This window comes from Melospiza melodia, chromosome Z (assembly GCF_035770615.1).
Source record: "Melospiza melodia melodia isolate bMelMel2 chromosome Z, bMelMel2.pri, whole genome shotgun sequence".
Lineage (NCBI taxonomy): Eukaryota > Metazoa > Chordata > Aves > Passeriformes > Passerellidae > Melospiza > Melospiza melodia.
In genome coordinates, this window is record NC_086226.1 from 25269489 (window position 1) to 25283109 (window position 13621).

The 13621-nt window shown below is 36.1% G+C and overlaps 1 protein-coding gene across 1 annotated transcript in view; it reads left to right on the plus strand.

Annotated features, from left to right (window-relative positions):
• Window positions 1–13621, plus strand: part of MAN2A1 (mannosidase alpha class 2A member 1) — a 107207-nt gene that overhangs the window by 30945 nt on the left and 62641 nt on the right. The window contains exons 5-9 of the mRNA XM_063181356.1: window positions 321–448; window positions 1853–2026; window positions 2962–3148; window positions 8656–8833; window positions 12834–13036. Of these exons, the coding sequence (XP_063037426.1) occupies window positions 321–448; window positions 1853–2026; window positions 2962–3148; window positions 8656–8833; window positions 12834–13036 (870 nt within the window). The remainder of the gene's footprint in view (window positions 1–320; window positions 449–1852; window positions 2027–2961; window positions 3149–8655; window positions 8834–12833; window positions 13037–13621) is intronic.

Consider the following 13621-nt stretch of genomic DNA (forward strand, 5'->3'; position numbering starts at 1 on the left):
GGCCTTCAGTGCTGTGGTACATTTGTTTTATTTTTGTAATCTGTGCAGGAAACAGCTTTCTTCCTGATTTTTAAAAAAATCTAATATAGCACATGCAGTAGAACTAGTTTTCTTTGCACAAAGACATTAAATACTTCACTGTTCAGCAGTTCACTTTTTCCCTGTTTGATTAAAGAAATGTAGCCCAGTGATGGAAGTAGCAAAAACAATATAGATTTAGGAATCACGTTGCTGGTGATTGCTTGTTGAGTATACAGAAATTGATTTTAAGAGTGTGTTTTCATATGGAAGATTCTGAATATGATTTATATATTTGTCAGGTTAATAAAAGATGGACAATTTGAAATAGTAACAGGAGGATGGGTCATGCCTGATGAAGCTTCTTCTCATTATTTTGCTTTAATTGACCAGCTGATAGAAGGACACCAGTGGCTAGAAAAGAACCTTGGTATGTACATTAATCTAAAATCTAACTATGTTAATACAATAAGCCAGTATGAAATACTTTTTTTTTGTTAAATTTCTGAGGTGCTTAGAAGGCTCTTTTTACTCAGCTTTCCTGAAACATTAAATCAGTTACAGGAAACTGTTGGATCAAGTCTGGTATTTGCTATCCATGTTTGCTGATAAAAGTTCCTGGACAAAGTTATTTGAACAATTTTATGCCACAACATTTTGTCTTGATCAATGTAAGACATACATATAATATTGTCATAACCAAATACTAACACTAAGTTATGCTGAATTTTAGATCCCATGTCTGGTCTAAACAGCCTTTGCCTTTTCTGTCTTTTGAATATCATGACGAAATTCTTAAAATGACTTAAAAATTGATACTTCTTTTATGTGTTTGGATCTGTTCTGCCTGCTCTGTGTTCATTATGTTCATTACATTCTCTTCTGGAAGGCTTCAAAAAAATTTATATATGGAGCAGCAGTAGTACTTGTAGTTATAAAGCCTAAACCCATAGTAATGTTAGAATGGAGGAATTGCTGACTGCAGTTACATTGGCTGAACTGTTTTGCTGCCTTTGGAATGTTCTTTTGTTTAATTCCATAAGAAGAGAGAAACCTTTTTATACAGAAAATATTTGTACAGTGATTTTAATAATAAATTGACATTATTTCACCCAATTAACTGAAATGATTTTGGAAAGCTGTTTCACTGTTGTTCTTAGATTGCAATTTCCATAAACACAGCTTGACATAATTGGAGGGGGAAGGGAAGACCTAATAAAAGGGTAATGCATTCCTTACTGTGTTTTTTTTTTGGAAAGACAATAAAAAGTGCCAAAGGAATCATGTTGACGAATTAACAAGAGTTAGATGTAGCTTCTTTATTTACTTAGCATTAAGTTCAGTGCAAAGAGAGTATTAATGAACAGGATTTTATTGATCAACAAACAATAAATTTAAAAAAATAGTTCTGGAAAAAAATTAACGTTATTTAAATAATGGTGACATTTCAACAGGCTATTGCATTTATCTATGCACAGCTATTCATTTTCTTTCAAATTTCTTTTTTTTCTTTGTAATATCTGTAAATATCTACTTAAAGTGAAAGAGAATGTATATCAGTTAATGATTACATGTAGAGAGGTTTGATGCAAATTTGAAACCGTGTAGCAGTGAGTACTTTTTTAAAGTCTTCAACTTTTTTGGAATGCCTTACTTAAAAGATATTTTGTTTGTTTAACTGTTTCATTCTAGTTTTTTAATTCCAGGATTCTGCAGAAGGTTTAACACTTAACTGGGTATATAATCTTGGAAATGTTGTCTTTAGTATTCTCATTTGAATTATTGGAATAATCTTCTTTGAGTGAAAATTAAAGCTTTTTCCTTTTGTCAACAGGAGTAAAACCCAAGTCTGGATGGGCAGTTGATCCATTTGGGCATTCACCAACAATGGCTTACCTTCTGAAGCGCACAGGATTTTCCAAAATGCTTATACAGAGAGTTCATTATTCAATTAAAAAACATTTTTCAACACAAAAGACACTAGAATTTTTTTGGAGACAGAACTGGGGTATGTGTTCTTCATTATGTCAATTTATTTTGTTATTTTACACAGGTAAAATGTGAAGAGAACTTAAATAAGTACTGTGGAAATATTTCCAGACATGATTTATGAGAGTTTGTCTAGACCTGAAAATTTTAAACTTGCAGTTCTGTTTAAAAAAAAGCCTTTCATCTATCTTAAATTTATGAGATTTTTTTTTTCTTTTTTCCCCCCTCTTTGAATAACAGAAGGGGAAATGAGAATATTTGGGAGTTAGGAAGGGCACTAAATGTAAAACTGATATAATTGCCATTGTTCCTCTGGTCTTCCTTTCTTTTCACTTTTACTTTTGCTTTTACCTTCTCTTGTTTTTTCCATTCTCTCATATTCCTTGCAAAAGTAAAAGGGGTGAAAAATTCTTTTATTTAGTTTTACTTTTCTTCTTCCTCCTACTCCTTTATTTCCTACTATGTGGAAATAAAGTGTAGGAGGAGGAACATTTCAACTACTTCAAATATTGTGCTAATGAGGCAATGACAGGAGGATGATTGGTTTTGGGTTTGGTTTTTTTATTGTTTTGTTTTGGTGTTTGGTTTTTTAGAGTTGTTGTTTTAATCCACTCAAAGTTTAAAAGATGTTTATTATTATTGTGTTTTATTACGTCTAAAATTCTGAAAATCACAAGTTTTGTCTGGGTAAAACAAACCTAATATTTGTTCCTGTCTTTCCCAATCAGCTGGTGCTTCACTAGAACATTCCAGTCTTGGTTGTATCTCTGTTTTACCCTCTTTGTACACATAAGGTACATACAAAAATAGACTCAAGCTATGGATATTCAAAATAAGAAATTGTCTTGGTGTGGTAGCTTTCCAGTACAATCCTTGGACTGAGAACATGGGAGTGATTTACTTTCGGCAAATCTGAAAGGGTTTATTTTAAAGTTTTACTCTATTTAATTCCAGATTTGGGATCCAGTACAGATATTCTTTGTCATATGATGCCTTTCTATAGCTATGATGTTCCTCATACTTGTGGTCCGGATCCAAAAATCTGCTGCCAGTTTGATTTCAAACGACTTCCTGGAGGAAGAATAAGTTGTCCTTGGAGAGTCCCACCAGAAGCCATTCATGCTGGAAATGTTCAACACAGGTACAGTTTTTACGTACTCCTCAAGGAAACAACCTTAAAAAAATGCAATTATGGTGGTCAAAGATGACATCTGGCAGAGCTTGGTGAATTTAGTTCTGTTGTGGTTCAACCCCAGCGAGCAGCTTAGCTCCAGTAAGCTCACTGCTGCCCGGGTGGGAGCGGGGAAGAGAATCAGAAGACTAAAACTCAAGGGTTGAGACCAAAAAAACCAACCCAAGTGCAAAAGGCTCTTACTGCTAGTAAAGCACCTCACCAAAGCAAACAGTTCATTTGTTGTCTTCTTTTTCTAGTAAATTGCTTAAGTGAAACTTTTTAGCTTCTATCCAATTAGCTATCCTTAAGTTTGAGGTGAAGTCCCCAAGATCCTATAAGGTGTCTGTTTACCTAATTGAGGAGAGAAACTTCTAAGCTTTTCTCGTTTTTAAGGAGATAAAAGATAATTTTATCACTCTGTCAATAGGAGACACATTCCTACAGTTGAGATGCAGGAGAGACCTTGTCTCTGTGTAAGCACTGCTCAGAAATAACAAAATCATCTCTCTGTTGCCAACCCTGTCATCAGAGTAAGTCCAGATCGCAGCACCATACTGGCCACTGTGACTCTACCCCAGCCAAAACCAGTACAAGCTTTTAAAATAAGCTTGTCATGGGTAAACAATACCTATTACATAACCTAGTGTTTGCTTCTTAGCTGGGAACATAACTGTCAGTGAAATTAGAGGAAAAGTTAGTCTTAAGGAAGTGGCATTTAAAAAAATTTTCTGTTCATGGTACATGAGTCCATCTCTAAATGACACTCAAAACACAGTCATCTGTTTGGACTCGTGTTACTGTTTCACTGTGTTTTTTGTGAATTTTATGAGCCGGGATCTGTCCCCTGCAAGTGAAACGCTTCAGGGGCAGTGCAATGTAGTGTGCTGTACAAACAGTGGGGTATTTCCTGTGCTATATCCTTGAAAAATCTCGCATCCTGTGGCCTAAGTTTCCTGAAGTATAAACCTTAAGTTAATCTGATTCCTGTTTTTTTGTACCAGGGTGAAAATTCCTGTTTCTTTGTGCCCAGGGTGGAAATTCCTATTAACCTCAGTTTTACTTTTCAAACAGAAACACTGAGTTGTTTTGCCACAGTTAAGAATCAAATTTACAGTTCTACAAAGCTGCTTCTCAATTTTGGGTGTTGGGATGGAGAGTGGAGGTAGCGAGTTGGGGAGGGAGAGTAAAGGAAGAAATAAAAGGAAAAAAACAAAAGAAAGGGAAGTGAATTAAACTGCCAAACGTGTTTCCACAAATAGTTGTATTCTGTGGTCCTATTGCTATCTTCAGGCTTCACACTACATCAGGTTTCCAAAGGTAAAAGTTGAGGCAGCTGTTTATAATTAGTGCAAATTGCTGAGCGTAACAAATGTATTAAGGAGAGCAGGGTGACTTTTTGGTCCTTGGTGCTGAAGTTTTAAAGTGACGATGTGATTATGTTGCGCTGCTTGTCTACATGTCAAGTATGGATCACTTTTTCTCTGAGTATAAATTCTGACAAGCATAATGAAAACTTCACTTAAACAAAATTCAGTTACAAAATAATACCGAAGATAAAACCAAAATTAAACAGAACACTTTACAACTGCTGTATTTAAAGGTAGAAATTGGTATGATGATAGGAAAAAGGGGGTTTTAATAAAGTAGAGAATAGAAAAATGACGGTGACAGGAGAAATGTAGAAAAATTGTGAAACACCCAGTACCTATTGCATGGGAATGAAAATTCATATGTCATTACATCAAAGTTTTAAAAAATTAAAATCTTGACTATATATCTCAATTAGCTGAGACAAATATTTCCTGAAGAGCAACAGCTTGTATAACAAATACCTGAGACATTAAGGCTATAAATATAATTTAGAGTGTCTGCTTGAAATAGTCTTTTTAAGGGTCTTGGTTTTTAATTATTCTTAATCCCTGCACTTTCTAGATACAACCTTTGCATAACAATCTGAATTAGATCTTGTAAAAGAAATTGGTTTTCACATGTCAAAGGATATTTAAGAATAAGATAAATGGGGCAGGGATGTAGTATCTCAATATGGTCTCTGAAGCTTAGTATTTTGCATCAGCTTTTTTCAGATAAAAGCAGTTTTGTTGTCTAACAGGGAGTTGAAACATCAGTATGCTGTATTATACCTATGGGAAAAGTAAAACTAACACGTGGTCTTTGAGTTGGAAGCCTGGATTACTTACATTTGAAACACTCGAACCACACTTTTAGTGTCCAGTTTCAAATAAACTCACTAAAACACAGGAAGTAATGTTTTGATGGAGAATGCTAAAACATGCTATGTGTGTTTTTTGAAAAAGCTGGAATACTGTAGACAACCAAAAATGTTATTGACCTGACCTCTATAATGTTTCCCAGTTATTATGATGAGATGTATGAGTTCCAGAATTGAAAAGTCTATCTTTACATCATAAGTTTTCCAAGGTTATAGGTTTGCAGCACTCTAATTGATCTGCCTCTTATCTCTGATTGCTTTAATACTAGAAAAATACAGGACATCTGTGGGTTGGAAAAAAGTTGATTAATTTAACATATCAGGTTTAGATCACTGACCTTCTTTCATGCCAAAGCTAAAACAAAAGTAATAAACCCCAGATCTTGAATACCCAGCTGGGACTGTTGCTTTTGATTTCAACACTCTTTTGGCCTTATATGTATAATAAAGAGATGCTGAGTTGAAAACTTTGTCTAGTAGTTTCTAGGATTTCTCATTGCCTTGCCACTTAAGTTGTGACCTGGTAAGAAGGAATGAAGCAGCAACCTAATTGAAAACCTGTACTTGTTTAATTACATTTCATAACAGCTGATGTTATAAAGACTACTATTGCGCTTTGCACTTGCCCTGATTTGCAGCTGCATCCTTATCCATATGTTTGAACACTGAAGTGTGAAGTTTTTCACACTAGGAAGGAAAAGCAGCTGTTGGTTGTTGTTGTTGTTGGGGTTTTTTATTGTTTGTTTGTCTGAGGTGTTTTTTGTTTTTTTTTTTTTTTTTTTGTTCTGGGTTATTTGTTTTTTTCCTAGAATGGAAATGAGTTGTTAGCAGAAGCACAGTTTGTTTCAGTGTGTCTCTCTCTCTCTCTCTATCTCCCAAGCATGGAATAGGAGAGAATCTTTGCTGCAAGTTACATGCTTCAGAGAAGTAGAGAATGGACTTTCCTCTTCACCAGCTACTGTTCAAAAGCCCAGTTTGCCCTTCAGCTTTTATATCTTTATGGTTGTATTGTATGGTCATGTGGTGGTTAATGTTTGTGATTGCCTACCTCAGGTGGCTATTACTCCTCTTCCTTTGACATAGGAAGGGTCAAAACCAGCCATGTTTATTGTTTTGGTACTGGTTTACTCAAATACTAGGTTTTTTGCATTAAAAGAAGTTGTGGTACAAAAAGATTTTCTTTTTTTTGTGACAGGTCTCAAGCATTCAGTGATAGCCTGAAAGCTTGAAAACAAAAAGTTTATTATGGCTGATCTCCTATGTGGTTTTCAGATTTTCATTCAGATAGGCAGGATAAACATATTAATGGGGGAGCAATAAAGGGGGAAAAAAAATGATGAGATTCCGTGGAAGCCTTTTTTTACCTCCAGAGGTATTTTTTGTCTTCACAGTTCTCTGTCTGGATCTTTCTTCAGGCACTTTCACACTCCTGTATAAATTAATGATTTAGGAAGTTATTTGAGAGAAATGTAGAAGGATATCCTAAATTGATGTTCTTTGCTGTTCTTGCAATTAAAAGTTGTTTGCAATTGAGGAAAATCTTGCTGTTCCCTTAAAAACACATAATAATCCCACAGTTATCAGTACTTTAGGAAAGAGAGAGAAGCAATACTGATGAGTTTTGTTGGATACTTGGAGAGAAACCCAAGGAGGACTTTGAAGAGAGATGTCACCTGATATTACCTGTAACCTGTATTTTTCAAGAGATTCAACACTAAAGTATGTTTTCAACATAGCCTGTATGTGGAAAATTTGAGTTAGACTGGCTCCTTAGAAGAAAGCATTGCCAAGTCTTGTGTTATGCCAGTTGTTCTGGTAGCTATGTGGTGAGGAAACTTCTGTGTTTAAATCTTACAACCTGTTCAAAGTCATGGAAAGTATTGGTTGGCAATCTGAACTATAAATCCTCTGATAGACAGGAGACAGGAGGGAGCCACTAGGTGGGTAAATTCTAGCCTTGTTAGAACTCTATAGATCCTTAACTAAAGTTTATATTGTGGCCCCTTTCTCCCTCCAGAACAGTCAGACCTTGTGTCTATGCAGTACTTCTGCAATCGGATAAATAAGTAAGCTCTGACATGCTTCACAAAGAAGGAGGGGTTTCAAATATATTGGACTAAAAATTCTGCACAAATGTTTAAATAGCAATTCTTCAAGAGTGTCAGTTGAAAGGTGATTTTGCTAGATCATTTATTAAAAAGACTTGAAGAACCAAAAGAACCTCATTAGAATCTGAATTTTATAGTATTTTGTCTTTAAAGTCTTGGAATTTCTTAAATATGTTACAATGGTTTTTATACCCTATGAGAATTATTTACAAAATTATGTTCTATGAGAATTATTTACAAATTTTTAATTAGAGGGTATCAGCATCTGAAGATGCCGATAATAATTGTGACTTGGAGGGAGAGGATTGAAAATGGACTTTTTCAGTAACCTAGATACCAGTCTTGTGATTCTTAATATATTGCTGCTGTGGAACTGATAGTTTACCCATCCTAGAATTAGTAGGTGCCAAAGTATAATTCTGCAGTTTTTTCTGTGTGTGCATGTGTGAGTGTTTTGTTTCTGGATTTGGTAGGTTCGGATTTGTTTGTGTTTTTTAAGGCCAAAAGCATAAAAAAGTGGGTTTAATTTTTCAGGACTCAGAGATTCAAGAAGAAGGCTCTAAGACATGTAAGAACCTGGCTGAAGGGAGACCAGTGATTTTTAGCAGCAAACTTCCTCCTGCATTGTTTTTATTTTTTATTTATTTGCAAGGCTGGAGTTCCTCAGAGATGGATCTGTGGGCAGTTTTTCTGCCTAGGACATGAAGATATAAGCAAAGTATCAAAGGAAGGTGCCAGAGGGGATGGAAAGAGCTTGCTTATTATTGTAAATAGGGGCTGGAGAGGATTAGGATTGTTATCTAAATATAAAGCAGGTAAACATAATTTGAACTGGAGGTTAGTTTTGGCACTGGCACAAATTGATCCAGACCACTCTACTGCTTGAGATGAAGCTTGATAAGCTTATTGTAGGATTTAATTAGTGTGGTGTTTGCAACAATAGTAGCTTGAATATGGTGTCCCAATGCGGGGAATTGCATCCAGCTTTTTGTTACAAAGTGAGATAACAGAGTTTTGTGTGTCTTGTTTGGGGTCATCCTAATGCATATCCTAATGATATCTAAGAATTGTCTTGCCAAATGCTGACTTTTTTCCCTCTGTCTTCTGAATTGCTCTTCTTTTTTTCTCTCCCCAAGGGCTTGGATGATATTAGATCAATACAGGAAGAAGTCAAAGCTTTTCCGTACAAAAGTTCTGTTAGCTCCACTTGGGGACGATTTCCGCTACACCGAGAGCTCTGAATGGGATCAGCAGTACCAGAATTATCAGAAGCTGTTTGATTATATGAATTCTCGTCCTGAGTGGCATGTTAAGGTAACTACAACACATTTTCTGGTTTGTTGAGAAAACAGTATTTCCCAATATTCTGTGATTGTTCATGGATAAAGTTATTGTGGTTAGGTTTGGATTTTTTTTCAAATGTGAATCCTTATATATTATTTAACAGCAGATTGATGTGTCTTGGTAGCTTACATTTTTTTTAACCTTTACTACCTTCTCTCCCCCCAAAACAAAAATGTTGCTATTAATAATATTGGCTTGAAAACTATAGATAGTTTCCAAACTAGATTAATTTGAAGAATAACTAGTAGGTTTAATTGTTTTCTTAGACTGTTTTCACAGGCTTCAGACATTGTTACTTTAGACTCACAGACTTTGTTAATTCAAACTATTGTATTTTTTTATGAGAAGTTCAAGAAGATTTTGCTGCTTTATTTGTGTCATCTTAGTTTTACATCCCAAAACAAACAAAAAATCTTAAGAGATCCCATTGCTGGCCCATGTTGAAAACAATAAAATCTGAGACTGAGCTGGCTACAAAAGCACTGAGCATATTACCACAATTATCAGAGGAGGTACCACTTCAAATTGATGATTTTGTGTAAGAGTTAAAACACACATTCATATGCTTTAGTGTGTACTTCTTGAAGAATGAGGAGGCCCTAGGGACTTCTGGTACTATAAATGTTCTCTGTATTCTGACAGCTTCTCATCATCTTTCAGCATGACATTAACTAGTGGGGTCCACAACCCTGGGTTTTTTGAGTGTTACCTGAGAGTGCAGTTTTGCTTGCTTTCACATTTAGGCTTTTTTTTAAACCTGGTCTGGTATCTTTCTTATGGTTTGTGCATCTGTTTTTCCTTATATTTTCTGAGACCTCCCCTGATTCTTCCAACTGTGCATTTGAGTAGTGAGTATGTTACTACTTTCTGCTGACTTCTGGACTTGTATTCTGCATAAAATGATTTCTTGGGATTATATTTTATCTGAAAACTCAATTTTATGTCTTTCCTGTGGGATGTGGGTGACATGATGTAGGGTGAAGGACCACTATGTCTTAGTGGAGGGAGGCAGACCTGCAGAGTACTCTTCATTTCTTAAATCCAAAGCCCGTCTTTTAAAACTTAAGCTTGCTGCTATCGCTAGCTTTACTTCTGTCAAAAATGTGTGTACTGTACAGGTAATTACTCTTTGGATCCTAACAGCAACATGTTTTAGGATCCTGGGCTAACCTGGGCTGGATGATTTTGTCTCTGGGGCAAAAACTGAAGGCTCTGGCTCTGAAGTCATTCTTCAAGAACCAGTGCTGTCCTAAGACCTCTGAAAGTTCTTCTGAAAGGTTCTGCTCAGCCCATTGTCAAGGATTCTAGCAAGTCTGCTTCATTAGGCTGGTCACATTAACCCTTGGTTCCCTCATGGAAGTATCTGACCCTTTTTCTGGTTTTTAATACCCTGACAGAAAGAAACAAAATACTCTGTGTCTGCTGCTTCATACCTAGGGTATTTTGATCAGCTGGAACACTGTTGGCATCAGAGTGTTTCTCCTTTCCATTTTGTTCAGATACTTAGGTTTTCCTCTCTCTGTTTTTGTTGTACTTTTTTTTCTTTCTTAGTTGTTTGTTGCCTGTCTGTTGGGGTTTTTTTTTTTGTGTTTTTCTGGTTTTGCTTGTTTTTTTGTTTTGTTCGAAACTGATGTCATTTATTCTTGGAAATATGAGCTTAAATGGATTTAAGTACTTCTTTTCTTTCACGCTCTTCTGCACTTTCCCTAGTGGCGTGTAACTCCACAGGCAAGTAACAGGACATGCTCAGCTATGTAAGAATCTAGATTATATAAAGGAAGAGTTCACATTTCTTCCTGAAGTGCTGAGATGCCTGGGATATTACTGCTTGCACAAGGGAGTGCCTACTCTGCCTTTCTGATCCGAAGGGAGATTTACTCTTTCAGACAGCTCTTTGTGATGTTTATCTAGCGGATATATTTGTTAGCATTGAGATTCTCCTGCCAGCCGCTATTCTGTTCTAAAAGTGTGTGGTACATCACTGTAAAACATACCTATTTTGCTCTTGAGGAATTCAGTCTCCCATTCAGAGATTTCCTTTGCATCTCTTATACATAAATTAAGCTGAGTGTTTTACTATGCCATTAGAAGACTCTACCAGGTTATTCCACTGTTTCCATTCACCTGACTTTGATGCTTCGTCTAGTGAGGTTTTACTCCTCTGATTCAATGCAGAAGTGAGATAGTCTCTTGTGTCTTCTCCTGGTGTGTTGGTTTCGTTTTTTATTTTCTACTTGTAGGTGCCTATGGTAGTGAGGGAAAAGAGCAAGTATCCTAGAAGACCTGATAAGAAAAAGTTTACTGTTGGTGGGATTTCAGGGGCAATATTTATCTTTCTTTGCTTTACTGCCATTTAAACTGGCAAGTTACTATATTGTCTCCACCTAACAAATACTTGGATGATCTGAACAACTTTGAAGTGAAAGTGTTTGAGGTTTTTAAATTATTAAAAAGTGTGATTTTGTTGTTATAGTGAGAGTCTGATACTCCTTATATGCCAAGTCACTTAAAAAAAGATTTTTACTAAAACTTGATTTTGGTGTTATAAATTGCAACATGCTACGTTGTATACTTGTTGTTAAAACATAATAATAGTAATAGGAAATAAAGTTACTTGATATTATCATTATTGTTTACAGTGATGATATTTCTGGTAATTATATGAGGTCTTCTGTCCTGCTCCAGCTTCCGTTAGTTTTTTTTATACTTTCATTTGAAATTCATTTTGCCATCTATGCTTCTTTAACAACATTTCTCAATACTAACAACATTGATGCCAATGATTTATTTACTCTACTTTTAGTTCCCCTGAATCTTAAGTATACCGATTTTTGGCCTACTCTGTAAAGATCTGCTATTACCATGCCAGGGCATTTTTAAAAATGACCAGAAGATAATAAATTTTTTTGATCCCACATGTTACATTTCTTAATCAGTTTCTTTGTATAGAATTTAAGGAATCAGCTTCTGAAAGCAAATGCTGATTTCTATTTTTTTTGATCAAAAAGCCATCTTTTGGCTTAAGCAAGATCTGGAGCACAAGAGAGCTAATTTTGAAAACACAGGATTAGGAGAACTATGTTTTTGTTGCATTACAAAAATTTCTTCCTTAGCCCAGACAGCTGCTTGGGTAATATTGAGGTGTTGCTTAGCTCGTGTATCACTGACTTACTCGTAAGATATGAAACAATGCTTCACTTGTTTGTTGACATTTAGATATTATTTTATTTATCTATTTAAATAATAATAGTAAAAAAATCATATATCTTGAGTTGTAGAATGGTTTTGGTTGGAGGAGACCTTTAAAACTGTCCCATCCAACTCCCCTGTAATGAGCAGAGACATCTTCAGAGATTGCCCCAGAGTCCCATCCAATCCAGCCTTGAGTGTTCTCAGAGATGGGGCATCCACAACCTCTGCGGGCACCTTGGGTGTATCGCCTCAATCGTATTAAAAGTTGTCTTTATATCTCTTCTGAATCTGTCCTCTTTTAGTTTAAAACCACTACCTCCTGTTTTAGCACAAGAGGTGCAACTGAAAGCCTGTCCCCATCTTTGTTGCAAGGGCCCTTTCTGTACTGAGAGGCTGCAGCAAGGTGTCCCCAGAGCCTTCTCCTCTCCAGGCTGAACAACCACACCTCTCTCAGCCTTTCCTCAGAGGGAAGGTGTTTCTTTGACCACTTTTATGACTCCTCTCTGGACATGCTCCAACAGATCCATCTCCTTCTTGTGCTGAATTGATATGCCTTTTTTGAAAATACTTCTTGTATTGAGTTTTGAAATGCTATCCAGCTTGTCTGAAAAGTGTGAAGAGGAACTTGAAAAATTTTTAGGATAGGTTTTCTGTTATAAATCTGCTGGAAGAGTTGTGTGTTTCCGAAATGTATATGGAACCAAGCATATTCATTGTCTCTGTATTTTCCGCATAATGAAAATGGAATTTTGTTACAGTAATTTTAATTTTCATTCAGGCCCAGTTTGGAACTTTATCTGATTACTTTGAAGCTCTGCTCAAAGAAAGCAATTTAGGTGAAAAGAGCAGCAATTCACTTTTTCCTGTTTTAAGTGGAGACTTCTTCACCTATGCAGACAGAGATCATCATTACTGGAGTGGGTACTTTACATCACGACCCTTTTATAAACGCCTGGACAGAGTCTTGGAATCCTACATAAGGTAAATCCTGCCGTCCAGTACATTCATAATGCATTTCTTGGCCCACAGGAGAGATTAATGTGTAAGTATTTGTCATGGTTTAACCTCAGGCAGCCCCTTGCTCGCTCCCCCACCAGCAGGATCTTGAGGAGAATTGGAAGGGTGAAGGCTACAACACTCATGAATTGAGACAAAGGCAGTTTAATAGGGAAAGCAAAAGCCACACGTGCAAAAAACAAAGTAAGGAATTATGGCTATGGTGTGAACTTTTTTAGAGAGAAGTAAAAAGGTTCTCAGAGGAAGCTGAGAAATTGCCAGGACTAGTGAGTACCAAGTGATCTACGACTGCTGTTCTTCTGAAAACTGTCTGCATCTTCTTGAAAGAAAAAAATTGTTGCTGAGTTTTGGTAATGGAGTATTTAAATGGTTCTCCCTTGTAGCAGACATAAGATGATTTAACTGTGTTATAGAGCTCCAGAAGGAAATCTAGGGCAGATGGATGTGATGTAAATCCTGAACATTCCATGTATAGCCTTCCTGAAGAATTACAATTTTTTTGCGGTAATGGATGATGCAGTATCTAACAGGCAAGAGAGATGTGCAAAG